General features: G+C 51.9%; 9 protein-coding genes across 9 annotated transcripts; 3 read left to right on the forward strand and 6 right to left on the reverse strand.

The window, feature by feature from the left end:
• Positions 1–1,128: 1,128 nt before the first annotated feature.
• LAESUDRAFT_643175 (uncharacterized protein) lies at positions 1,129–3,269 on the reverse strand (the record flags this gene model as incomplete). The annotated part of the gene is made up of 8 exons (XM_040903770.1): positions 1,129–1,288; positions 1,338–1,579; positions 1,633–1,933; positions 1,985–2,045; positions 2,102–2,222; positions 2,282–2,446; positions 2,502–2,844; positions 2,974–3,269. The coding sequence occupies 8 exons, from the start codon at positions 3,267–3,269 to the stop codon at positions 1,129–1,131; spliced, it is 1,689 nt and encodes a 562-aa protein (XP_040769189.1).
• Positions 3,270–4,840: 1,571 nt separating this feature from the next.
• Positions 4,841–6,273, forward strand: LAESUDRAFT_671444 (PRP38-domain-containing protein; the record flags this gene model as incomplete). Its single annotated transcript, XM_040905463.1, has 5 exons — positions 4,841–4,894; positions 4,948–5,023; positions 5,074–5,230; positions 5,287–5,402; positions 5,453–6,273. 5 exons carry the CDS (start codon positions 4,841–4,843, stop codon positions 5,965–5,967), a joined length of 918 nt encoding a protein of 305 aa, XP_040769190.1. The 3' UTR covers positions 5,968–6,273.
• Positions 6,014–6,958, reverse strand: LAESUDRAFT_755099 (ribosomal protein L15; the record flags this gene model as incomplete). The annotated part of the gene is made up of 5 exons (XM_040911987.1): positions 6,014–6,153; positions 6,201–6,387; positions 6,440–6,599; positions 6,652–6,815; positions 6,878–6,958. The coding sequence occupies 5 exons, from the start codon at positions 6,956–6,958 to the stop codon at positions 6,014–6,016; spliced, it is 732 nt and encodes a 243-aa protein (XP_040769191.1).
• LAESUDRAFT_271037 (tRNA isopentenyltransferase) lies at positions 6,877–9,100 on the forward strand. Its single transcript, XM_040901796.1, has 8 exons — positions 6,877–7,424; positions 7,482–7,894; positions 7,944–8,028; positions 8,077–8,221; positions 8,270–8,488; positions 8,542–8,598; positions 8,658–8,736; positions 8,792–9,100. The coding sequence occupies exons 1-8, from the start codon at positions 7,134–7,136 to the stop codon at positions 9,021–9,023; spliced, it is 1,521 nt and encodes a 506-aa protein (XP_040769192.1). The 5' UTR covers positions 6,877–7,133; the 3' UTR covers positions 9,024–9,100.
• A 76-nt stretch (positions 9,101–9,176) lies between these two features.
• Positions 9,177–11,892, reverse strand: LAESUDRAFT_809380 (uncharacterized protein; the record flags this gene model as incomplete). The annotated part of the gene is made up of 6 exons (XM_040914137.1): positions 11,547–11,892; positions 11,408–11,479; positions 10,836–11,349; positions 10,558–10,783; positions 10,443–10,498; positions 9,177–10,382 (listed from the first exon to the last, which is right to left on the reverse strand). The coding sequence occupies exons 1-6, from the start codon at positions 11,864–11,866 to the stop codon at positions 9,177–9,179; spliced, it is 2,394 nt and encodes a 797-aa protein (XP_040769193.1). The 5' UTR covers positions 11,867–11,892.
• Positions 11,893–11,931: 39 nt separating this feature from the next.
• LAESUDRAFT_720688 (uncharacterized protein) lies at positions 11,932–12,185 on the reverse strand. The gene has a single exon (XM_040907865.1). It carries the CDS (start codon positions 12,171–12,173, stop codon positions 11,961–11,963), a length of 213 nt encoding a protein of 70 aa, XP_040769194.1. The 5' UTR covers positions 12,174–12,185; the 3' UTR covers positions 11,932–11,960.
• Positions 12,186–12,267: 82 nt separating this feature from the next.
• LAESUDRAFT_671458 (V-type ATPase) lies at positions 12,268–14,830 on the reverse strand. The gene is made up of 11 exons (XM_040905464.1): positions 14,597–14,830; positions 14,421–14,540; positions 14,330–14,373; positions 14,174–14,275; positions 13,977–14,117; positions 13,773–13,924; positions 13,586–13,718; positions 13,515–13,535; positions 13,107–13,462; positions 12,521–13,040; positions 12,268–12,471 (listed from the first exon to the last, which is right to left on the reverse strand). Exons 1-11 carry the CDS (start codon positions 14,769–14,771, stop codon positions 12,382–12,384), a joined length of 1,854 nt encoding a protein of 617 aa, XP_040769195.1. The 5' UTR covers positions 14,772–14,830; the 3' UTR covers positions 12,268–12,381.
• Positions 14,831–14,993: 163 nt separating this feature from the next.
• LAESUDRAFT_755103 (26S proteasome subunit P45) lies at positions 14,994–18,667 on the forward strand (the record flags this gene model as incomplete). The annotated part of the gene is made up of 14 exons (XM_040911988.1): positions 14,994–15,007; positions 15,062–15,075; positions 15,222–15,259; positions 15,314–15,395; positions 15,445–15,742; positions 15,797–15,965; positions 16,013–16,389; positions 16,441–16,554; positions 16,608–16,802; positions 17,147–17,566; positions 17,653–17,940; positions 17,989–18,462; positions 18,513–18,556; positions 18,609–18,667. 14 exons carry the CDS (start codon positions 14,994–14,996, stop codon positions 18,665–18,667), a joined length of 2,586 nt encoding a protein of 861 aa, XP_040769196.1.
• Positions 18,668–19,049: 382 nt separating this feature from the next.
• LAESUDRAFT_692333 (uncharacterized protein) lies at positions 19,050–25,263 on the reverse strand (the record flags this gene model as incomplete). Its single annotated transcript, XM_040906121.1, has 9 exons — positions 24,931–25,263; positions 24,427–24,870; positions 21,878–24,370; positions 20,710–21,826; positions 20,293–20,654; positions 20,015–20,242; positions 19,885–19,963; positions 19,603–19,836; positions 19,050–19,561 (listed from the first exon to the last, which is right to left on the reverse strand). The coding sequence occupies exons 1-9, from the start codon at positions 25,087–25,089 to the stop codon at positions 19,050–19,052; spliced, it is 5,628 nt and encodes a 1,875-aa protein (XP_040769197.1). The 5' UTR covers positions 25,090–25,263.
• Between the last annotated feature and the right edge of the window lie 56 nt (positions 25,264–25,319).

Raw genomic sequence — 25,319 nt, forward strand, 5'->3', positions numbered from 1 at the left:
CCGAAGACACTTCGTTCATGGATACCGAGGATGTTTGCCGCCGAGTTGACCGACGAGGAACCGGCTTTGGCGCCTTACGTGGACGCCCTCGGGAAGGGCGGACTGGCTCTGAAACGTTGGGCTGTGGAGCTGGAGCAGATATGCTCAATGCGCCCAGTCGCGGTAGCCGTATCTTGAGAGTGGGCGTAGGCTCATTTGCTTTAGGGGCAGTGTGGGAAGGCGCCGGGGCTGCTGGGATCTTGATTTTAGAGTCGATGTGAACAGGTGTAACAGGCCTTGCGGGATGAGCGTCCTTGTAGCTTAGAGTCGCCTTTCTAGGAGAAGGTATCTTCGACCTGAGAGCGGACAAGGGGGTGTCTGGGTCTTCTGATTCGGGAGTGGAGGATACACGACGAAGGTACTTGGAATTTACGGTCCCGCTTGTCAAAGGAATCGGAGATAACCTCCTACGTGTCGGTTGCCGGGATCTTCTTGGTCTTATCGAAGCAGAACTGGTAGTGACTTCTGTCCGTTGAGGGTCATCTGCGGCTGTTGTGGCTCGACGATTGTCGAAAGGTGAGCCATTTATGTGCTGCACCAGTGCAGTAGGCTTAACAGCGTCGTGAGAGGCGGTCTCCTCTTTTTGACTGCGAGACCGTCGAGGCCTGGTTGGTGCGGCTTGTACAGGTTCGGCCTTGACAGGCACATAATCTTCGTCATCACGGCGGGAGTGTCTCTTACTCGACTGCCCGCGCATGCGATCATGCTGCAGAGATCGCCGCACCTTGCCATGCCGCTCTCCCTGACCAGTAGACGTCGTATTGTTTTCTGGAGCGGACGCTGCACTGTTTACCAGCATTTCAGAAGCCTTCGACGCAGTAATGTTCAGTATGACAACTAGAAGACTCATTGTGATGGGTCTCACCTCCATGATGCCGTTGACGTGGTTGAATGGTTCTTGTTGCTGAGCAGGGCTGCGAGATACTTCATCACTAGCATTGCCGTTGCCGACAACCTGCTCCAGCGCCAGTTCGGAAGCGTTGGTGTTTTCATGAAGAATGATCTCAACTCCATTTGTTGACGACCCCTGTCGCAGTTGAAGGCCAGCCAATAACTGGTGAACATCGTAGAGGCCACCGTCAGGTTCGGTCACATATCGATGGCTAGAAAGATTCTCACATGAGCAACCTCGACGTCTTCAAGAGAGAACAATGCAGCTGTTGGATCGAGCGGGGGGACATCATCATCCCCAGCAAGTGAGCTCAGTGATGTAAGAGGAGATGACAACGCGCTGACATCGCCAGCATGTCTACTGTACGGTATTAGGGGAACGCTATCTGTGACCAGACAAGACTCACTCTTCTGTGCGGCCACCACGGTTTTTGCTCACTTTGTTCCAAAAGTCCAAAGTGATGATCTTCTCAGGCACCCTATAGCGGCGACCGTTTATAAGCACTTCATCGACAGCAATTTTGCTGGGCGGAGGGGCTGGCACAACAGGTTCGTCCGGTATGATCTCGATGTTTCCGTTATTACGTTGGTGGGGCTTGATTATATCTATGGGAGTTGCATTCGCTCGAGGTATCCGACGTTTGGGTTGCTACGACTTTCTGGTGAACGACCGGTCGGACAGATAAACTGAGCTAGACGTACGAAAATATGGTCGGCGTGATTCGGACACATCCACTTCCTACCCCATGGCGGCATGAATGATAAAGGAGGGTCCACGCAGTCCAGATGCCAATGCAGATGACAATAATCGCACGAGATGATACTTCGACCACTTTGCGTCTGATTGACGATAGTGGAGTCTCTCCGTGTACGCTTGAATGCTGGGACAGATGCAGCCACATCAGGCGGCAACGCGGATGTGCCGCAGCGGAAACACAACACCGGCTCTCCGTTTCGATCCTTCAGCCGATATGGATCACGTTCTTCTAACTGACCATGTCGACTGCGATCATATGAGACTACAGCTATTCATACAGTGGGATTGGCAACATACTTAAGTCGCGGGGCTTTGACTTCCGAGCTGTCTACGTAGGTCCCTCTGGGACCGGTAGCAACTAGTAAAGAGAGAATATTCACTGAAGTGCTTGAATAGCGTGTCGAAGCTGCTCACCATCTTTGAAGTAGGTTCTGATATCATGTGGCAGTTGGAATTCAATGGGAAGACTCGTCTGAAGCTGTTCAATGAGAGGAACCATGAATCTCATAGAAGCTGGTGGCCTCGAAGGCGGCTTCTGTCGCCAAAGTTCAGCATCCTATGTATCAGCTGTTTGTATGTTTGTAGTCGACAGACCTGTTGCAAGGCGCAGGCGGGACAGAACCATCTGGCATCACCAGCAGGCAAATCGGCTTGTTCCATGGGAGGGTCCAAACACCAAAGATGAAATGCTCGTGGGCACCCGTCACAGTAGATGAGCGATCCCAGAGAGCGACAAGCTGAACAGTGATCCTCGTTTGTCTTTGGCAGAACGTCAGCGGGCGGCGGGAAGAATGTGCAACAGAACAGAACTGACCCCGGCTCCGGATGGAACGATATCCCCCATAGATAGAGAAACAGCAGAAGGTTCCTCCTTTACTCTGACAGCGCTATCTTTCTCTCGTCCTTTGCCCTTATCTCTCCGGGAGATGTGGTTGCCCCTGACATGGCTGCTTGCGACAACAACGTCGTCAGTGATGGGAAGCGAGTTTGAACGGGAGAGCGCTTCGTCAGAATCCAAGGGCATAGCGAGTGGATCAGAGTCAGGGAGCAAATGTGAGGCCGAGGCAGTAGCCTCCAAGAGTACCGGGAGATCGGGAGTAGAAGGATTGGTATTTAAATTGCGAGCGGATGCACGTTGTGCTCTGCCTGACGCGGTCCTATTGTCCGTGAGAGCATGACAACATACGAGGAAAGGTGCGGTATTGTGAGACGGCGCGCATAGATGGAAGCGTATATGGGATGATAGTCAGATCGAACGAGCACCCGAGAGGCATCACGAAACTCACCCCTTCTCTACTCTAGCCCTTTTCCGACGAGGGCCTTCCACCTCTGTCGTCGAGACCACCGGACTGATCATATGTCCTGTATAGGTGGTTCCCGGATCAGAGGCGGGCAAGTACGAATACGCGGCCACGGTTTTCCTGTGGTCTCTCTTCGAAAGGCCTGACTGCTGAACAGAGAGTAGTGATGGTGGCCCTGGTAGAATCTCCGTCGCCAAAGCGGGATCGCCCTCCAAATGCGACGGCTGTACAATAGGTACTCCCGGCAGCATATACGCTGGGACGCTCTCGACAGACGCCATGGTAGTTGAGATGCAAGGTGTGTGAAGCACGCTAAGCCGCGACGGTTATAGAGATGGCACTGCGTCAATGGGCGCAGCGCAATAAAGGAACCGCACTTCTTCACGCCAAAAGACGGTAGTAGTCTCTGAGAAGCCTATATTCTGCAATTCTTATATATACATGATTCATATAACCCTTTCCATCAGCACATAACGCCCGAGACTCCGGGGGGGAATAAATTAGGCAAACGATGGACTCTCATTTCTCCACAACCAGCAGCAAGCGCTGCTCTAAGACAAAGGTCAGGACTCGTCGCGACAACAGAGACAGAGTGGGCGACTTACAGGTCGTGGCTCTCAAGTGGTATCGTAGACGTGACGCTGGATTGGCAATGATGATTTCTTGCAGCCAGGTCAGCCAACATGCAATCTGCATGCACAGACCCTTCAGTGAACTGCCAAATCGTGGGACCAGCTGGTGCGAAAGTCCACTGTACGACGAGTCAGTCCCGTAGATGCGCCAGTGATGAAGGGTTGGGATAGGACTCAGTTTATGACGCACTTCCAGGAGCAGAACGTGGCTCACCATTTTAGCGGCAACTCTGAGACAGAACGTATAGTAAATTGCGAAGTGGGGAACCATAAGAGCAACAGCGTGAATGATTGTTCGCCGGTGACCTAGAGCATCTCGCAATGAAGACAGCCAGAGCGATTGATTGTGGCTTACATATGCCTACGTCCACTGTAAACGTTCCACAGAGAAATTCGTTGAAAGAAGCAATCTGTGTAGTCGTCCAGTGAAGCGGCCCTGAGTAGCCAACTGCTGACTGGTAGACAGCGCACAGAGCAAATGCGAAATGTGACAAAGCGCCAGGAGATAGAAGTGACGGGCATAATTGGGTAGTATATATTCCAATTAGGAAGAAGAACACAAGAAGTACTGCGTTTTCTTGTCATGACTTCACGGACAAAAAGTTATGGTAAGTGGCAAGACCCTCGGACATTCGTAAGAATATTAGACGACCTAGCTCAAGAGAATCGACCGTAGCGTAGGAAACAGGAAGCTTCTGGCAGCAACACCGGACATCGGTGCAGATTCGATATTTCTAGTATGTCAATGTCGAGAGATCCCAGCGTACACAGCACTTCTTGCTACCCAGAGCACATGCGGAAGCTCAATCAATCAAAGCTTCGAGCTCGTCCCTCAGGAAAAGGGCCACAGTAAGCTGGTTCCCTCCAGGAAGCACAGATCTAGATGTATATATGAAGGATGTGTGCCCACAACGACGAAGGTCGGAAGCGGAGGAGAATAGCCCAGATGAAGGGACAGGTGCCAGGTCGTTGTGGATGTTTCTTGCTTTGGTAAACTTCGACAAAGCGATGAAATCATCAGAGCATAAGTCACTCTTGCATCTTGCAAACGATGAACCAAATCGATCCACGTAATGTCATGAGAGCAGTGGTTGAGATCCATCCTCAAGCTCAACCGTGGTCGAGCTGCCACTCAGACGCCCAATATCTGTGGCGCCAAACCATAGCTGAATAAGACAAAGGCTTTGGAAACTAACAAAGCCAAACAACGCTTGTTCACCATGGCCAACACCACCGTCCGCGGCGCGCAGGCTATTCACGGCCAGAATCCCCAGGTAAGTGTGGCAATGCAAATTTATGAGACAGTTTATCACAACTGATTGCGTAGTTTTTAGTCGAAGCTGTCATACGAAATCGTATCTATGAGTCGACGTACTGGAAGGAACATTGCTTCGCTCTTACAGGTGAGAGTGGCAGTCATGTTAGCATATCGTCCAGCTGACGGCATGAACAGCTGAGAGTCTCATTGATAAAGCTATCGAGCTGAAATACGTCGGCGGTGTATATGGTAACCAGAAACCGACAGAATTCCTCTGTTTACTCTTGAAATTGCTCCAGATCCAGCCGGAGAAGGAGATTTTGTTGGAGTATTTGCAAGCGGACGAGTTCAAGTGCGTCAACATTCAGATCGTACATCATATTCATACGCTTATGGATTGTCTTGCAGATATCTCAGAGTATTAGCTGTCATGTATATTCGTATGACATTCAGGGCAGTTGAAGTCTACGAGATCCTAGAGCCGTTGCTCAAGGATTACAGGAAGCTGCGGTATCGTGGCACGAGTATGTATTCACGTTAGCGACGACGTTACGTGAGCTGACCGAACGAGCAGATGGATTTACGCTCACGTACGTGGACGAGTTTGTGGACAACCTCCTAGTGGAAGAAAGAGTATGCGACATAATCTTGCCCCGACTCACAAAACGCGACGTATTGGAAGATATGGCGGAGATCGGTTCCAGAAAAAGTCGTCTTCTGGACGCCATGGAGGGCAAGAGCGAGCATGGCAGCGATCATAGCCCCAACCGGAGCAGGAGTAGGAGCAGAGATCGGAGCTCATCGCGCAGCCCAAATGCAGAGCATTATGCAAGCCGAAGCCGGAATGCGAGCCGTACAAGCAAATCTCCTTCTCCTGCTGGTTCTGGCTATGTCTCCCGAACGCCTTCAAGGTCGCCATCAGGTTCAAGATCTCCTTATCGTTCTCATAGTCGCAGTATATCCTCGGATCGACAGAGTGGCAGTCCGCGTTACCGATCGCGCAGTCGCAGCGAACATCCGGATCAGCAGAATGGCAGCCCTCGTTATAAGTCACGGAGTCGTAGTATTTCACCGGATCGGATGCAGTAGCAAGAAAGCTCGCACGCAATCGGACAGTACATTAAGATATATGTACCTATTTCGCCCTGGCAAATTCCTGTGTCGTGTACTTGGTGAGTTGTTCTGATAGCACCTTCCATCGTTCCTCCACCACCGGCATGGTTTTGATAGCTGTAGGTGATAGGTAACCCCTGTTCTTCCATTGTGTATACCATTCTGTGAATGCGATGAGATTTGAATCCAGTTGTTAGGAGGGCGCGTACCTATATCTCTACGATGTGTAGGCGCAGCCTGTACTCTGTCTGTCCGGCCCTTCACGCAATCCCGCAGAGCTAGAACGTTGTAGTGTTTGCAAAAGACAGTGCCTCCGAGCTTCTCTACTGCACGGATAGCACTTTTGGATGCGCGAGAAGGAGTGATATGGATTGCCGTCTTCAACTGGTCCGCGCCCTGTAACCGGTATTCAAGCCCTCCATTGACAATAAGCAGAAATTCGACGAACATTTCCGAGCAGTTTCACTCCATCGTGGACGTCGTGGATGCATCCGCTTAGCAGGAGCTCTCGAGCTGTAATGGGCTTCTCGGGCGATGACTCAAGCCGTCCCTGATCTATCCAATGTTGTATACGGTCAAGGTTCACAGGAGCCCAAGTATTGCCCTCGCTGAACAAAAAAATCAACAAGATGACGAACCAAGGAAGACTACCACACGCACGCATTGACGAAACCTCTCTTCGGAATGAGCTTGCTGATGGGTGTCTGCCCTCCTTCGAAGCCAGGCTTTGGCTTGCCATTGCCGGCTCGCGCCTTCTGACCCTTGGTACCGCGCCCTGATGTCCCGCCTCGGCGTGATCCTTGACCACGACCTACACGCTTCGCCTAGAGAAGGTTGACAGACATGAGTTTCGCCCTTCACCGACGCTGCAAGACAGAAGGCGTACAGCATGCTGAGAATTCAGAGCAGGCGAGAGGTTAAACAGATGAACTCGGCTAGAAGTGGCAACGTAGCGAGTGACGAACATGACTGCGATCTGGGGGCGGTCAAGTCGCTGAAAGGTACGAGAGATCCCTCTCGTCCAAAATGGGAAAGTCGTCCATCGGCAGGCCCTCAATCTCGCTTGACTGGCGGCCTCTTCACTCACACTCATTCATTCGGCTAATCACCTCGTAAATGGCACTGTCACGAAGTACTCAAATATGGCTTTGAGACCACTGATTGTAATCTGTGGCACCACAGGAGTGGGGAAATCGAAACTTGCGATTGAACTCGCTCTTGCAATAGCGCAAGGCTCGGAGAACCGAAGACATGACTACCGCGGCGCTAGGATCATCAATGCTGATGCGATGCAAGTGTATCATGGGATGGATATCATCACGAACAAGGTGCCTGTTCAGGAGATGTGCGGCATTGAACACCTCCTCATGGGATTCAAGCAACCCGGCGAGCAATACTTCGTCACAGAATGGGTACGGGACGCAATGAAAGCCGTAAGCCGTTTCAGTCGGCAGACTTATGCGACGTCTGGCTTTGACATTATTTTACAGATTGAGGAAACGCACAAGCGAAATGAAGTGCCCATTGTTGTTGGTGGGACGTCATATTGGGTTCAACATCTACTATTCCCAAACCGCCTTGTATCCGCCGATCAAAATTCTGCTCTTTCTTCAGGAGATTCATCTGTCGGTTCAGAGGAGCTGAAACCATTGTTCGCGTCCCTACCTGCTGAATTGCTGGATTTATTCAATGCTCTACCCGCGCGAGGACCTTCCGCAGGCGCTCAGCCTGGATTGGCGATGTCTCTCTATAATCTATTATCCGCTCTTGATCCTAAAACAGCCAAGCTCCGGCATTGGAAAGACACAAGAAAAGTTCTTCGCAGTTTGTGCATTATTAGGGATACCGGACGACGACCAAGCAGTATCTACGCTGAGCAGTCCGAGAATATCGCCATTCCCAGGCATGTAAAGTCCCCACGTTGATCCTCATCCATACTAACGTCTTATAAGATATCGTACTCTTCTGTTCTGGTTGTATGCAAAGCCAGACATCCTCAAACCTCGACTTGATGCCCGTGTAGATCGGATGGTTGAGGTATGCGAAGTCATGGGCATTTGCAAAGTAGTGACCTTACTGCATCAGCAAGGCTTACTGAATGAAATACGCGCGTTAAGGTCAATCGCGTCGGCAGGAAGCTCTGTAATTTCATTTCAAAGTCAGGGTGAAGAGGAGACTGGCTCGAGAGAGCCAGACATCGACTACACTCTGGGAATCTATCAATCGATCGGTGAGTGATATAACCTGGACAGTTTGTTCCTCCCTTAAGGGTCTCTAGGATACAAGGAGTTTCACGAATTTCTCTCTAACCCGACATCATCGGACGACGCATTCCAAGCCGCTCTTGAGAGCATGAAGTCGGCCACTCGTAAATATGCGAAGCGACAGATTATGTGGATACGCAACCAGCTCCTTCCAGCAGTGAATGCAGCCAACAATACAAGCAGGACAAACATTGGGTCAGATATAGCTCCAGCGTATGTGCTGGACGCAACCGGTATGCCCTTGTCACATTTTCGAACTTGGGAAGCTTGATTCTTGCCGTTTTAGAGCTCGGAGAGTCGTGGGAGACCAACGTCCGCGCGACTGCATGTAAGATCACCGAAGGTCTGCTGTTTCACTCCGAGATCTGCTTTGAGCAATCACACAAATATCGTCTCTGACAGACTTTCTTGACGAGAAAGATCTTCCTGAACCTATCAGCCTCTCTAAAACCGCTTGCGAACTCCTCAGCAAGCCTGCCGAGCGAGTATTTGAAGATTTCACGCCGATTGAAGAAGGACTAACGTCTATAAGACAGACTTCAAGCTCGGCCATTACGCATCTGCGAAACGTGCACGATCCATAAGGATAGTCCAGTCATGATCAAGGAAGGGAATGCCTGGAAAGCCCATCAGAGGACCCGTGTGCATCGGAAGCGATTCAAGAAAGCGCACATGGCTTCTGCGAGCAGTCAATGTAGAGCGGATGACCGTGATAGTGAGATCGAGCACTCGGCATCTAGCTCCAATGACGAACACGCGTTCTCCTGAACAATATGTTAGCTACCCTGTAATCAAAATACAATGTCTGCTCGTCGGCGGGCTATGAAGCGCACGAAGAGCATCAGCGACTATCGTACATCACTAGCGCAAGTCAAATCATTCGAAGGGTATCAATGCGTATCTGCTGCAGTGTCAGGTATCCTAGGCCTCATTCGCCCAGGCTGGAAGCCACTCTTCCCAGTTCAACCAGTCGTCACCGTATTCCTCTTCATATCTGACAGCATCTACATTGCCCTCTCGCAGATGCTTCATAGGATTGAGCAGCCTGTCGATCACATGCACGACTCCATTCCGCAAAGGAACGTCGGCAATCTTTACCTTTTGCCCGTTCGCTATGAGGATCGTATGGAAGATTGGATGATGCAAAATTGGGTTATGGGATTTCTCCTCGAATTGAGCGACGTGGACCTCCATAGAATGATTGCTCACGAGAGTGGGGATTGTGATGTTGAACGAGTATATGGGCGGATATCTCGGGGACTGCGGCTTCGCGTGACGAGGACGTGAATGCACCGGCCCTGCATATGATGGAAGCGGTGCTCCTGCTGGGTGAGCATGTGGCGCGTCTGCGCACTGAGACAAAGGACTGTTACCCAGTTTCACAGGCGAGAAGGGTGGGCAATGCTGTCCATCAAATGGAATGGAGTGTGTTACATGGGGCGAATGCCTTGGGCTGTTGGATGCAGAGTAAGAAATATGCGACCAGTAGTTTTCATCCTTGTGATGGTGCTCGTGATGAGAAGGCATAAACCACGGACGGTGGTCCGCAAACAGCGGCGCGTACGGACCTTCTGGAGGCGGTGGAGCGCTGCCGAAACGGGGATGATGTGTGTCTGATGCAGGCTGAACATGCATATCATGCGATCTGGGCGGTTGGGGTAGTGGATGATCAGGCGAGAGAGATATGTGTTCGTGGAATTGGTCAGGATGAAGAGGGTCGCCATGGGAAGGCGAGATGTGACATAGATTCGGTAATGGGCTATGAAAAGAGCGCGAATCAGTGCAGCCAGACGTATCAGACAGGAAAGTTGCCTTGTCGGAGGATGGTGGCGGAAGCGTACCCGACTGAGACTGAAGGCCATCAGAAAACGACATACGGACTGAAAGCATGCCAGGCTGTGGCGGAGGTGGGCACCCCGGCGGCATCAGTGGAGAATGATACGGATGGTCACGCGATGATTGAGGCGGCACACATAGGCTGAGGTGACGAAGCCTCCTAAGGGAGGGCGAAGCTGAGGCATCCGAAGGTGGCGGCGGGCAATCCCGAGAAGGAGCGAGCCGAGGGTGCTGGTCGCTATACGGTGATGAATGACAATACTGTCTTTCGTCCATCATGCCAAGGCATTCCTATGGCAGGTTCAACGACTGGTAGCTGAGGCTCGCGCTGTATGGCCCACTACCATCTACAATGCCTCCGCGATGCGCGCCTGAGGATGCATTACTGGAAGCGTTGTGTAGCCAATCTGAACGTGTAGGAGAGTCTGCATATGTTCTTCGTTCGGTATAGATGATCGAGGCTTACCCGAATGTAGAACGAATTCGGGGATGATGTAGAACTGCAGGAGCTTCTTCAACGCCTTTTGTCCAATAGGTGTGAACAGATATGATTTCAGCGACCCCGGAAGATTTGCGAATGCTTTGTTTGTCGGAGCGAAGAACGTGACGGCCGGAGAACCTTTCATGCCGTCGCCTGCTACCTGGTGAAAGTCAGCAGCATCGCTCAGGCCAACATGGCCAAGTGCGGATGTCTAATTACACATTAGTGTCGAGCATGTGCTTACAGAGTGAGTGGAGATTCACCCGGGTAGAGAATAGATCAGGCATGAAGAACAGATCTTCGAATGCAGTGGGCGGCGGGACCAATGGGCGATCAATCTCGTGAATTACACCATTTGCGGTATAAATGTCTGCTCTCAAGAACTTGGCATACATGTTCACTGATTGCGGAGAGATGCAGACGCGGAGGGGTTCTCCGTCAAGGGAGCCATCCATCAGCTCAAGCTTTGTCGCATGCGTAGTATTCTGTGTCAGCGATGTAACAGACTCTAATGAAGGAAGGATATGGCATAAGAGGATCCCACGGATGATTCTTGTCAAATTCGGCTTCATTAGCTCAAATTCGTCGGACGTGTGGTCATACGTCAGCAGGTTCTCTACAGCAGCGAATGTGTCCAAGGAGGCGCAATGGAATGATTCAACACTTTGTGGGAAATCATTTGTTGACACGAATGATGACGACGGCTCACGATGCTTCGGCGGACCAGGCGGGGAAGGATGATGGAGTGCGGAATTGGACGACGCAAAGAATGTGATGCTGGCAAGTGCCCGTTACGATCATGGGTCTCAACTGGATGTCAGACTGCTTTACTCACTTTGCAGAGGTATCATTCAATAGATAAACAATGTCATCGGTCAGATTGACGAGCTTGAATACACGCGGGTACCTGGGCAATGCCGTCAATATCAGTTCTACCAACCAAGCAACGACTAGTATTACATAGAATGACGCACTTTGGATCGTCGCTGAGAACCTGATAAATAGTCTTGTTTCCATACTTATCGCGAGGGTTGCGGTGAGGAGCTTGATATGCGGCGGCAGAGAGGAATGATGGCTTCGACTGTATACATGGAGCCTCTACAGGCTGCTCCTCGGAAGCAAATGACCACTGAGGCTCGTCTTCGCGGGGAATCTCCAATGATGGCGCCGCTGCGCCGGCGGAGTGGTCTACACGAGCACTTGGCTCATCGTGCACCATCTCATCCAGCCGGACGTATGCTGCAGACACAGCGAGCGCCCCAAAGAAGGCCGTCCCCAAGGAACGAAACAACATGGAGAGTGAGCGAGGGTGGAGGTGAGATTTCCCCCGCCTGGCCGACTGCGCATAAATAACTTGCCATGCAGCCATCCGCAGCAGGTCCCACATCCTAGCTGCCGTGCATATCTGGTCCGATCGGACCGCGCCAGAACCAACCTGCCTTTTTCTTAGAAGCGAAGGTCGTCACCTCAAGCCACGGCCGCCTGGTAAGTCGCTCTGGGCACTGCGTATCGTTATTGCTTGTGACACTGCTTGTGACACACAAAAAATAACTGGGAGCCAAAGTGCAGCTATTGGCGCGACGAGCTGTTTGACTTCTCATTATCGCACAGTACTGCGGACAATCTGCGCAATCACATCAAACCGGCCATCGGCGAATCTCCGCTCACCTCAGTTTTCCTTTATCAACACTCGTACTTCAGCATCCCATGGTCGGTGCAGGGCGTATGACGCATTGCTTTGCGGACTGCGGTAATCCATGAAGAGAAGCGAAGTGCTAGCGAAAGTACATAGATTGCTAAAAGGGTATCTTACTCTACCAGCTGGCGGAATCGTTCCTGTATTTCATTGTATAATGCATCCATCTTCTGCTTGATAGGCTCCTTTCCTTGCGATGGTGACTAAAGAGACGTGAGCGCACGCTGACTTTGGGAACGACGGGTGGCATACCTCGAACTTCATCTGAGACAGCTTGTACATAAGATCTCCCGCCGAGTCCCTGATCCTGGCGAACGTGATGTCGCTCTGTGATACCGCTTTCAGAGCGGCATCATGGAAGGCGACGAAGTTGCGCAACATTGCGCTTGTCTTGTAGAAGGGGCAAAAACGATCGTACTCGCTCATGCCGTTTTGCTGCAAGAAATCGTCCTTGAGCATGCGAGCCACTTCCAGAATGATCTTATCCGCTTCTCCCAAAGCACTCTTTCCGACGAGCTGTACGATTTCCGCAAGGTCGTCCTCTTTTTGCAGAATCTCTTTCGTCTTTGTTCGCAGCTCGACGAAGCCCGGTTCAGTCTGCTCGTAATAAGGCTCAAGTACTTTGGTATACTTCGAGTATGACACATTCCAGTTGACGGATGGAAAATGCTTCCGCTGTGCGAGCTTCTTATCAAGACCCCAGAACACTTGCACGATACCAAGCGTCGCTGACGTGACAGGATCTGAGAAATCTCCACCAGGGGGTGAAACGCTAAGACAGACAAATATGTCAACGTGCAGCTCATGTGGGTTAAAAAAAAGGGGGTGGGTAACTCACGCGCCGACGATGGATACGGTGCCCTGCCGAACAGGATTACCCAAACAAGTCACCTTGCCCGCACGCTCGTAGAAGCCAGCCAGCTTCGTACCCAAGTACGCCGGATAGCCCGAGTCGGCAGGCATCTCGGCCAGACGGCCGGAAATCTCACGTAGTGCCTCCGCCCATCGTGATGTCGAATCTGCCATCATGGACACGTTACTGCCCTGGTCACGGAAGTACTCCGCGAGAGTGATTCCGGTGTAGATGGAGGCTTCACGGGCAGCGACTGGCATGTTCGATGTATTGGCAACGAGCGTAGTGCGCTTCATGATGGGCTCTTGACGATCGCCAACTTCCATCGTTAGCTGGGGGAACTATCGCGCCTGTGAGCTTGTACTTTTTGAATGTGGTTGACGCAAGACTCACGTCCATCAATACTTCTGCCATCTATAGCATCGTAAGCACCATACACAGAGGCTGAGACATCGTTGGCTAACCTCATTTCCTCGCTCGCCGCATCCGACGTAGATGATGATATCGCTATTCGAGTACTTCGACAATGCTTGCGAGATGACAGTCTTGCCACAACCGAATGCACCGGGGATGGCCGTTGTACCGCCTTGTACACACCTGCGTAGGGGTCAGCTAACCTAAAACAGGAACACATGACAATTGCGGACGTACGGGAACAGAGCGTCCAATATACGTTGACCAGTGAGTAGCGGGTAGTTCGCACTGTGCTTTTCGGTGACCGGTCGGGGTGCACGCACAGGCCAGACTTGCATCATGGTGTGTTGCGTGACCTTGCCCTCGAACTCCGTCTCGAGCACAACGTCCTATGCATGCACGTTACTCACAGCTTCCATTGAATGAGCACAAAGATCATACGTTAACAGCATAGCTACCCTTCTCGGCGATTTGGGTAATTGTACCGAGAGCGCGAGGGTGAAGCATGACTTTGTGCTGATCGACGAGCGAGTTCTCGTATACGCGTCCAAAGATATCGCCTCCTGAGATGTGGTCGCCGACCTGCAGGATGGTGATGCCTCGACAATATAGGTATATGGTGGACATTTGTAGCGTACCTTGAAGTTGATAGGGTCAAAATCCCACTGCAGAGACCGATCAAGCGGATCCGTATTGATTCCGCGCGGGATGTAGATAGACTTGGAGAGCTCTTGAATAGACTGGCGAGGCGGTCAGTCTAAATGAGAGTAGCATGCAGCTATATAGAATCATACACGTAGTGGTCGTTGAATTCCATCAACAATATTAGACATCAGACCTGCACGAACTGTTAGCAGCATCGCATCAAAGAAATGCATTACGCACCAGGGCCAAGCTCGACACTAAGAGGTTTTCCCGTGCGCAAAACGGGATCACCGACCGTTACGCCGGATGTCTCCTCGTACACCTGAATAGTAGCCTTGTCCGCGTCGATCCGAATGACCTCTGTGGCCAATGGCTCTGAAAAAATTCGGGAAATGGAAGTTATTTGATCAACGCACCTCCTACGAGCTCATCATGTCCAACGCGGACGAGCTCGTACATGGCCGAGCCGTTCATGTTCTCCGCAATGACGACGGGGCCGGAGACGCCATAAACCTGTCCGAAGCGCGACTCACGTTCCTCTCCGCTGATCTTAGGGAGCTCCTTCTTTGCGTTTGCGAGTGCGCCGGCCATAGTAGAGGACTCAATCCTAGAAGCGCAGCGAAGTGAATGGGGGATAGCATCAGACAGCGCCCGCCCACTACGGCGCACTAGACGCCCGTTGCACGTGTGCGACGGAGATAGCAGCGGTATGATGACCGAAGCGCGTCGTGAGCGCACTGACGCGTCCTTCACTCTTACGCTCAACCAAGTACTGTCCCACTTGCACATTCATCACGACCAAATTGCTTCACGATGCCGCCCAAAGCGTGAGTGGCCAGTGCAGATGTACCATTGCTCTGTACTAACTATCTCTTACGCAGTGACTGGGAGAAGTGTATGTGGCTTTGCATGGACTTCACCAGTTCCAGACTGACACGCAGATGTAGGGGAGAAAAAGGGAGACGACAAGGAGGAGAAGGAGATCAAAGGCGAGCCTTACAAATGACACAACTTATTCACTCGGGCTCACGTTGCACCTAGTCCTTGACGACAGCGACATTCAAATCCTTAAAACATATGTGTGTGTTCCACGGCCAGTGCTGCTTCCTCGTCGTATTGAGTTGATAATACAGGGACAAGGACCATATGCTACAAGGTTGAAGAAAGTCGAACAGGATATCAAAGAGGCGCAGAAACGGGTGAATGACAAGCTCGGTTTGTGCTGCTGCGTCTTGCAATCTGTTCTTCGTCTTACTCAGCATAGGCATCAAGGAGTCCGACACCGGTCTCGCACCACCAAATCTCTGGGATCTTCCTGTCGATCGTCAGCGTATGGGCGAGGAACATCCATTGCAAGTCGCCCGCTGCACCAAGATTATCCCCATAGACCCTGAGGCGGCAGCAGCAGCTCGGGCCGTGAACCCAGTAGGCGCTGTTCAGGGTCAGAAGGGTGCCGACGAGCAAGACAAGTATGTCATCAACATCAAGCAGATTGCCAAGTTCGTCGTGGGTCTTGGTGATCGGGTAGCACCGACGGACATTGAGGAGGGCATGCGGGTCGGGTGAGTACTCATGATCGTGTTGTTTAATGCATAGCATATATATGTCGCAAACAGAGTGGACCGAAACAAGTACCAGATCCAAATCCCTCTGCCTCCGAAGATCGACGCGTCAGTTACGATGATGCAGGTGGAGGAGAAGCCAGACGTAACATATGCAGACGTTGGTGGATGCAAAGAGCAGATCGAGAAGCTTCGTGAGGTCGTGGAGACACCGCTGCTGTCTGTGAGTATGATGCACCCTTCTATCATGCTCCTACTAATATCGTCCAGCCCGAACGTTTCGTCAACCTCGGTATCGACCCACCGAAAGGTGTGCTCCTTTTCGGGCCTCCAGGCACGGGGAAGACACTTTGCGCCCGTGCTGTTGCCAACCGAACAGACGCCACATTCATTCGTGTTATTGGTTCCGAACTCGTGCAGAAGTATGTTGGCGAGGGTGCGCGGATGGTGCGAGAGTTGTTCGAGATGGCGCGGAGCAAGAAGGCATGCATTATTTTCTTCGATGAAGTTGATGCAATTGGCGGTGCGAGGTTCGACGACGGCGCCGGTGGTGATAATGAGGTCCAGCGGACCATGTTGGAGCTCATCAACCAGCTGGATGGTTTTGACCCACGAGGAAACATCAAGGTGCTCATGGCTACGAATCGGTGCATATTATCACCCATCTCTTCTAATACTCGTCACTGACGATGTTACAGACCTGATACTCTCGACCCTGCACTGCTGCGTCCCGGTCGGTTAGACAGACGGGTTGAGTTCTCATTGCCAGATGCCGAGGGTCGCACACATATCCTCAAGATACACGCACGAAGGTTTGTTCTTCTGATTGATTGAGCATCTCCCATATCTTGACCCGTCCCTGCAGTATGAGTTGCGAACGCGACATTCGGTTCGAGCTGATTGCTCGGCTATGTCCGAATACCACTGGTGCCGAGCTGCATTCAGTCGCAACAGAAGCAGGCATGTTCGCAATTCGCGCAAGGCGGAAGGTCGCGACGGAGCGTGACTTCTTGGATGCTGTGGAGAAGGTCGTCCGGCAAGGGACCAAATTCTCCAGCACGTACGTTTCTTGGATTTATCCACTGTTTGAGAGGCACTGACCACTCTCCTTCCAGGCCATTGTACCAGGTGTATAACTAGTTTATATATTCTCTTCATGTTTTCTCCCTCTATTTGTTGTACATAAATGTGGAAATGAACATTTTCCTGCACCGGCTCGATAGTAGCAGCGTTTGTGGTTATAAACGCGTGCGCGTCGAGTCGTCGCGTCCTGCCAAACGCGCTCGTTAGGACTCTCGTATCGATGAGGCTGCATAAATGTGCACCCTGTGCATCTCGTCTAGCACTCTGTCGTAAATACGGACTGTTTTCAAACTCAAGTCTCCTGCCCGCACTGAATCTCAGCTGGCGACGAGCACTGCACACCCGACCAGCCACCCATGGCGCAGACACCGAGCTGTCCGTCGCAGAGCTTTCGAAGCTGATCGAGGAGCATGCAAAGCAGCCTCCTCAGCCGCTCACTCTCTCGACCCTCCTCTCGTTCGCATCACCCGTCACGCCTGAGTCCGTCCTTGCCTCAGTCGGCTATGTCTTCACTGAGATTCCACGCCGGCTCGCGATGCGCGCGCACTCATTGGAGGCGCTGCCGTTTATCGTCGGCATGAACCCGTTTATTGCTCGAACGCTCCAGTCGTATCGCAAGAGCTTCAGATTCCTGACGAGCCATCCGCCGGTGAAGACGCTGGAGGAGAACAAGCTATTCACTGCGCAACTGGAGGCCTTTGTACGGAGTCATGCAAATGACATACCCACCATGGCGCGAGGGTGAGTGTTGTTCCCTCTGTACCTCAATCCGGTTGTCAAAAAATGGACTGTCAGAACCATCATGACGACTGAATGTGCTGTCGCAGCTTCCAAGAATGCGCCCGTTACATGACCCCTGAGCAAATCAGCTCCTTCCTCGATGAGGCAATCCATAACCGCATCTCCGTTCGTCTCATCGCGGAGCAGCATATCGCAGTTTCCCGTGCACTCGAGGAGAAAGCTATGACCAAGGACCATCTTGGCATCGTCAATACGGGATGCTCTCCAAGAGAGATGATACGCATGTGCGGTTCGTGGGTGAGCGATCTCTGCGAAGCGACGTTGGGTAAACATCCGGAAATTGTGATTGATGGCGAGGTGGATGCTACCTTCGCGTGAGTATTGAATAATGTTTCAGCACCACACGTTTCAACATTTGACAGATACGTACCTGTCCATCTCGAGTATATCCTCACCGAGATACTCAAGAACGCTTACCGGGCGACCGTCGAGCGGCATGCCAAGCAACGCTCACCCTCCAATCCCTCTCCAGTCCCCCCCGTGATCATCACCATCTCCCCTCCCCCTTCTACATCTCACCCACGAACGCGCTTCCTGTCCATGCGCATCCGGGACCAAGGTGGAGGAGTCCCACCTGCACACCTCGCACAGATTTTCTCCTACTCCTTCACTACTGCCGGACGTTCCGCCGGGTCCAGCGGTAGCGGGTGGGACGATGCAGAACTCGGCGGCGGGCCTTACGCTGCTCAATATGTCGGTGGGAGCGCAGTTGTGGATGGCACGGGCTCGATGAATGGGGGACTGTTTTCCGAGATGGCAGGCAGAGGCGTCCAGATGGGCATGGGTACTATTGCTGGGCTTGGTTATGGACTGCCCATGAGCCGGTTATACGCGAGGTATGTCATATGTGAATAATATTCTCATCCAGTTCATGGAAGTTTTCTAGGTATTTCGGTGGCTCCCTTGACTTTGTTTCTCTGGATGGATGGGGTGAGTATCTCTGCTGAGTGCTTCACGATGACTCTGCTAGATTTATTAACAGGGAGCGATGTCTTCCTCAAGCTAAGATGTCTCGATGATGCTGGGGATGCAGAGATTTGACCGTCATTGACAAAGTGCCAGACGACATTTATCCCTCTCGAAATGTCTTGGGGCCATTCTGAGCTTGCTCAGTCCACGCAGACAGGTCAAAGTCACAAAGTAGACTCCTGCATATTGGGAAGCGGAGGCGATATTGCGAGTAGGATATGAGAAGCGACTAGCGACATTTTTCCGCAGGCAAATCGTTATAAACCAGCGAATCAGAGCGATGCGTGTTAATAAAATACAAGTAACCGGGGTATGCAGCAGTAAGGACCAGACCAGCTTGAAAGTCATCAGTGTGTGAGTATTGTAAATGCAGATTCAGAGCAGCCTCTATGGAAAAGTTCATCATGCCCAAGCAAACCTGCGGCATGTTCACTTCGCAGTCTGTCGTGCTTGTTTAGCTTACAGCGCACATGCAGAGGTAATTGCTCACCATGGTGCGACTCGAATGGTACGACGTCATCGACTGGGTCTGAGGCGTTCGATATGTCCGAGATGAGCCCAGTTGCAGAGAAGTCGAAGCGCTTGGCGTGCTGGTAGTGGCGGTACGGGTGGAACGGGCTGTTAAGGGAGTTGGCGCACTAATCATAGACTTCTTTGGTGTCTCGGGAGCTTGTTTGCTGCTGCGAATGCTGCTGAATCCTGACGTCGACGTCAAGTTAGACTTTGATGGGGTGGCACTCGGGCTCGTAATCCTGGAACGTCGGCCGGCGGTGATGAAGGGATGTCGCAGAGCAGCCTGAGGCTTGATCCTCTTCTCCGGATCCCAGACGAGACACTTTGATATGAAGTCCACAAAGTGCTCGTCATCGCACCGCAGAACCTGCGCAAGGGTCCTTGCGCCGGGTCTCCTACGGCGACCTTTGGAGTTGACAACCGGACGAGGTGCGCCGGTGGTATCTACCCTTTCTCAGGAACTATTCTATGGAGGCTACTATGAACGGACTCACCAAAGAAAAGCCTCTTACGAGAGCTGCGGTTGATGAAGTCCTTGTCGGGTACACCGAGAACCTCCATGATGCAAGAGAGTTGTTCTTGTTCATTCTCGCCGGGAAATATGGGATATCCAGTGTATAGCTCGGCGAGTATGCATCCCAGACTCCACATATCAATTGCCATGTGGTAATTCATACCTAGGATGACTTCCGGAGACCGGTAAAAACGGCTCTGGATGTACGTATAGACTGCATGCTCTTAGGACAATGTTCAATAGAATAGAAAGACGTGCTCACTTTTCTCATGCTCGAAACAGCTACTGCCAAAGTCAATGACTTTGATAGCGCTTTTCGCAGGATGCCGGAGGAGGACATTCTGTGCAATTCCAGGTTAGAGCATGCTTCAACGAAAGGCAAAAGTATGTACTTCAGGCTTTAAATCGCAATGTACAATGCGATGGTGCCGCATCAAACATAAGGACTGAAGCATCTGGCTTGTGAAGCGCCGGATTAATGCCGTCGTGAACCCAGCAAAACCATTGGCTTTGATCAATTCATACAAGTTGATGCTCAACAACTCCATCGCAATGCACAGATGTCCACGGAAGTAGAAGTTTTCGGTCATTTTAATGACATGATGCTTCTCATCCTGATCCTACAATAGTAGTTAGCGCACGTTACATCTGCAATCCAGTTGGAACGAACCCATTTCCGTAAGCTATCTAGAATCTTGATCTCAACAAGGGCCTGGTGGTGAAACCGTTTCTTGTTTCGAATAATCTTGACAGCCACAGACTCGCCTGTGTAATGATCACGGCAATGTAGAACCTGACCAAATGAACCCTTCCCTAGTGTGTCGATCACTTCGTAGCGGTATGCTAAGTGGTCATGATTGACGACCAGATAGTCACCACGTTCGTCATCATAACCGTGGTTGTTCGTCGAGTTTCCCAACGTTGCCCGTTTCTTGTCGCTGTGAGCACCTATGTAGTATACAGATCCGTACTTCAGAACCTCTTCGCGCTCAAATTCCGATAGGAACTGTGCCTGAGGGCTCTGTAACAGGGCTTATGACTTCGTATTAGATTCAAATAGTTTTGATGGTCTTATAGCAGCACTCACCAGTAGGAGAGATAGGAGCAATTGGAGAAATCGGTTCCGGGAAACGTAACATCTTGTCAAGTTCTTCCTGTGTCGCCCCAGTCGCTAGCTTCTTCGCGTGTTGCCTCCTGATGTACTGCAGCATCTCCTCATCGCCAGCGACCTCCTCTTCATCGACCGAACTGGGCGCTGGTGATGGCGTCGACAATGACTGTCTACTCATGGAAGGTGATGCCATTGCCTGATGAATGCTAGGGGTCGAAGACGAGTTCGAGGATCTAGATGTAGGAATAGACATCTTCGGACTCAACAATTTGAGCCCCTTAGATGGAGACAATGCCGAGAATCGATGAGACGACTGTCCCTCATTTTGCGGTGCAACCAATGAGACCGACGCTACGGACCCTGTCGAGGACTTACGCAATCCGCCGAACGACATCGAGTCTCGGTTCTTACGAGGAGCTGTACCGTTGACAGTGGTAGTGATTGCTGGCGCCGTAGCCTGGCGAGGGACGCGCGATGTGATGGACGGAGATACCCGGGCAGAATGACGTTGGCTGGCCATTACCACTTTAGATCCCAACGATTGTGCGGTTTCGAACACGCCGAATTCATTCGTTGACTCATGGCCCACATTTGGGGAGGTGTCACGCGACGGAACGTGAACAGGATTTCCCACCAATAGACTCGCTCGACGATTACCCCCGTTCGCTTTGAACGTCGGGGAATTCGTCGTAGAGGACCGGCTTGAAATTCGAGGTATTTTGGTAGGAGTCTCCTTGGTAAGACTAGACGTGGGGTTCAGTGACGATGAAGGAATTGGATCCCTGGACTCCTTCGTTGCATGTGGGTTAATGCTACCAACAGATGGGGAGCCAGCAATCGTAGGAAGTTGGTTTCGACTGCGCAACGAAGTGTCAGAACCCTTCTGCAACGAGCTGGCGGTCTGAAAGGTGGTCCTCGATGATGAAGTCGATTTACTCGAGGACGACACCGACGGATTAGACGAGAGAGAAGTTGATGACGATTTCAAACTGGCGACCCGCTGAGCAGTAGCCGCAGATAGTGCCGATATCTGCATGGGTGGCAATGGCACCTGTTCCAGCTTCTTCGGTGTAGCTTGAGCGGATGAAACAGTCTACCCAGTCATGAGTACCATTCTGGACAACAGTGCACTAATTGAACTGACCTTGCCTCGCCTCCTTCCCATCAGTACTGAGATTCTGCTCTCGCTGCGCTCTTTCTCGTCTTTCTTGTGCTTTTCCTTGTCTGATTTACTTCCTTGGTCCTCTTTTCCGCTCTTAGAATCATTCTTCTCTTTGTCAGAGTGAAGACTTCGTCTCGAGCTGGAGCTCTTTAGCAATGACGGTAGGCCTAAGCTTAGGACCGAAGATTTCTTTTGCGATGGACCGGTTGCGGAAGGAGACAACAGCCTAGAATCTCTTGAAGGAGATCGGCTTGTGGTACGAAGACGGGCTGAGGAAATAGCTGCAAGGCCTGTTGGGGACGGCGGTGGAGGCATTGTGTTTGACGGAGGCACTTGCATGGATTGTGAAGAAGAGCGGCGGAAGAATGGTATTGACGACGGAGTCAGACGTTTCGAAGATGGTCCTCGACGAATCGATGAAGATGGGCTGAGAGGTGCTCGCGTGACAGGCACGTTTGTGCTCACACTTGAAGCTGTCCCTGGTCGGCTCGGTACCAATTGATCTGGTGTTCTGGATTTAGCAATGGGAGGTTGCAAGGACGTCCCAGAAGCCGCGGGCGACAATGGCGTTGACACCAGTTCCTTAGGAGAACCCGCTGACGAGACAGATGCCAATGATGTTGCTGAGGCCATAGCTGCTGTGTTCACCGACAACCACTCGTCCGTGGTCGTCTTGGATCCCGGAGATGTTGGATGTTCCCTAGAGACAGACTTCCTCAGCTGCGCGCCAAAACTGAGCGAGCGGGGGGTGATGGGAAAGCCAGGAGACTTAGGAGCTGCGGACTCCTTCATAGACGAGGTGGAAGGCGAGTTCGAGAGCTTCTTGCCCAGAGCATTTGAGAAACTCCACTTCTTCGACGGTGTCTTATGCACAGCTGTCGGGGTGGCAGATTCTTGCACTTGCATTGAGGCATGCTTAGAGGGCGTTTCGGTGACTATGGGAACGTCAAGCGTCGTTTGAAAAGTGGCCTCGCTGACTGTCTCCCTTTTCGTTTTGGAAGCCCCGATAGTGTCGGGTGGAGAGGTCACTGCAGATACCGAACCTTGCGATGGTAGCTTGAAATCCTTCGGTAGAGGAGGTACAGGGGGGACTTCATTGTCGTCAATCGCGTCAGAAGGAATAGGAAGCGCAGCAGCACGATCCCGGACGTGGTTGGCTTCAACAGAGAGTCCAGCGGACATATCACTTCCCGCACTATTTCTCCTGCCCTTGTTTGATGATTGTCGACCTGAGGTGGTGGATACTGACGTGGCATTTGTGCTGATAGACAAGGTAGCAGAGTCTCGCGAACTAGTTGTTGGAGTACTGGTATAAGTACCAGATGAGGCCGACCCACGCTTCGTAGCGAAGCCACCTCGCGCGTTGATGGAGTTAGACTTCTTCAACGGCTTCTCTGGTAACTGGGAATTCGTGCATGTGTCCTCAGATGCGTTCAATGGGAATCCAGCGACCTCCACATCGGTGAACACGTCTGCTGCACCGATACCGGGACCAATATTCTGCCTGTGGGCACTATGCTGTTCCTTTCCCTGAGTCTTGTCCTTCACTGTAACGTAAGTACTCGTGCGCTTGCTTCCTCTTCCGCCCTCCACGCCTTCCCATTGAGACGAAGCCGTTGCGGGAGTAGACGGTCGGCTAGAGCTACCCAACCTACTATGAGCACCGATGCTCGACCTCGCTCGCGCACTTCGCCCAGACAACCCGTCCAACTTCCGAAGAGCCTCCACAGTACTCTGGTCATCAAGATCTGACCAACCTTCTTGAGTTCCTCGCAAGAGCGAATGGGCAACATGCACTGAGGAATGCAAGGTCTCTCTCTCTCTCGACACGTTATGAGAAGGAGATGTTGCCGTGCTTCCTCCGTGTTTCAAGAACTGCTGGATCGACGAGGTGGACGGAGAGGGTGGCAAATGGGAGAAGTCGGATGCATGAGCACGTCGCGAATGATGGTTCTCTCCATGGCTAGAAGACGAGGAACTTGTTGACGTTTGTCTGGAATGCTTGACGTTTACCGAGAGTGTGTCTCTTCGGCGATCCTTCAGCTTGTCTCGTGGCGTGGCCGACACCACTGGTCCGAGAACGAGACTGCGATGTCTGCGCACAGAAGCCTTCTCCTTCGCGCTGCCAGTCGACAAAGCCGAGGAATGTGTCGGGATGAAATTGCCAACCTGATCCATCTCAAATTCATCCGAGGTCCGCTTCCTTGGACGGCTCGTAATCGCGGGGAAGGCACTCGGGGGAGATGAGTCTAACCGTTCTTGCGCAGTCGTACCAAAGGATGCGTCAATCCCTACCAGAGAAAGGTCAGGAATAACTGTTTCGCTGCCATCATGAGAGCCTTCGATGCTTCCTGCACGCTTGAAATCATCAGCAGGATGTGCATGGCGAGGATACAATATCTCTTCTCCGCCGCTCTCGTCTGCCATAGATGGACGGGAACGTAACGAACGCGGCACAGCCTTCACTTCAACGAACTACACGGTGCTACGTCAGCGAGTGTATGCACAGAGGGGGTGAATCGAATGCAAACCTCATCCTGCTCCTCTGGTTCGCCGTCTACAGCCTCGATGGTCCAAGGGCTGTCAGGCATGTCCCTCTCTAACTCCTCCACAATGAACTCGTTGTCTACTTCGTCCACTTCCTGTTCGTCCACTTCGCTGACCGGCTCGTCGATCTCAACCTCCTCATGGTGTGATCCCCGCGTCCAGCGTGGGGTGGCGAGCTCACCTACCCCGACCAGTCCTCGTCTGTCAATGGCAGCAAGATCTTTGCCTGGCGTGACTGGTTCGTTCACTGCACACATTTCCGGTGTTTTTGGTAGGTGCTCCGCATCTAAGAGGGCGGGAACAGGAGACTCAGATGGGCTCTGCGCGCTGAAGTAGTATGGATCCAATGACGACGTTGCAGAGTCCGATCGAGACGTCTCCGTTTCCGTCTCCATATCTTTGTCTTTATTATGCACTCGAAGGAGCAGCTATGATGAAAATTATAACCATGAGCGAAGGCTCAACAGATTCAGGAGAAGTACGATTACATGCTGAGCGTCCTTGCGAGTATCGCGTTCATATCGTACGTCTCCGTCCGACGCAGCCTTCTGATCACCAAAATTCAGCGTCGGCGGTCTGTCTCTCCGTTTCGTGAGTCCTTTGTCATGAGCCACTGGTCCGATAATGGGTGAAGGCGGAGCGGACATGTGAGGAGGTTGGTGAACGAGCGAGCGAAAGAAACGAAAGACAGAAGCGGAAAAGGAATCCGGACACCGGAGTCAAGGATATTATTCGTTACAGGAAGAAAGACGAGGGTGGTTGGCCAGGAACAGGTGCACAGCTGGCGATCAGCTCAAAGGCCTTGCCAGTGGGCTTGACATTTCAGGGATTGCTCTCAGCGTGTCGCACAACCGCCTCGTGGCCGTTAATTGTCTCT

This window comes from Laetiporus sulphureus (genome assembly GCF_001632365.1).
Source record: "Laetiporus sulphureus 93-53 unplaced genomic scaffold LAESUscaffold_3, whole genome shotgun sequence".
NCBI lineage: Eukaryota > Fungi > Basidiomycota > Agaricomycetes > Polyporales > Laetiporaceae > Laetiporus > Laetiporus sulphureus.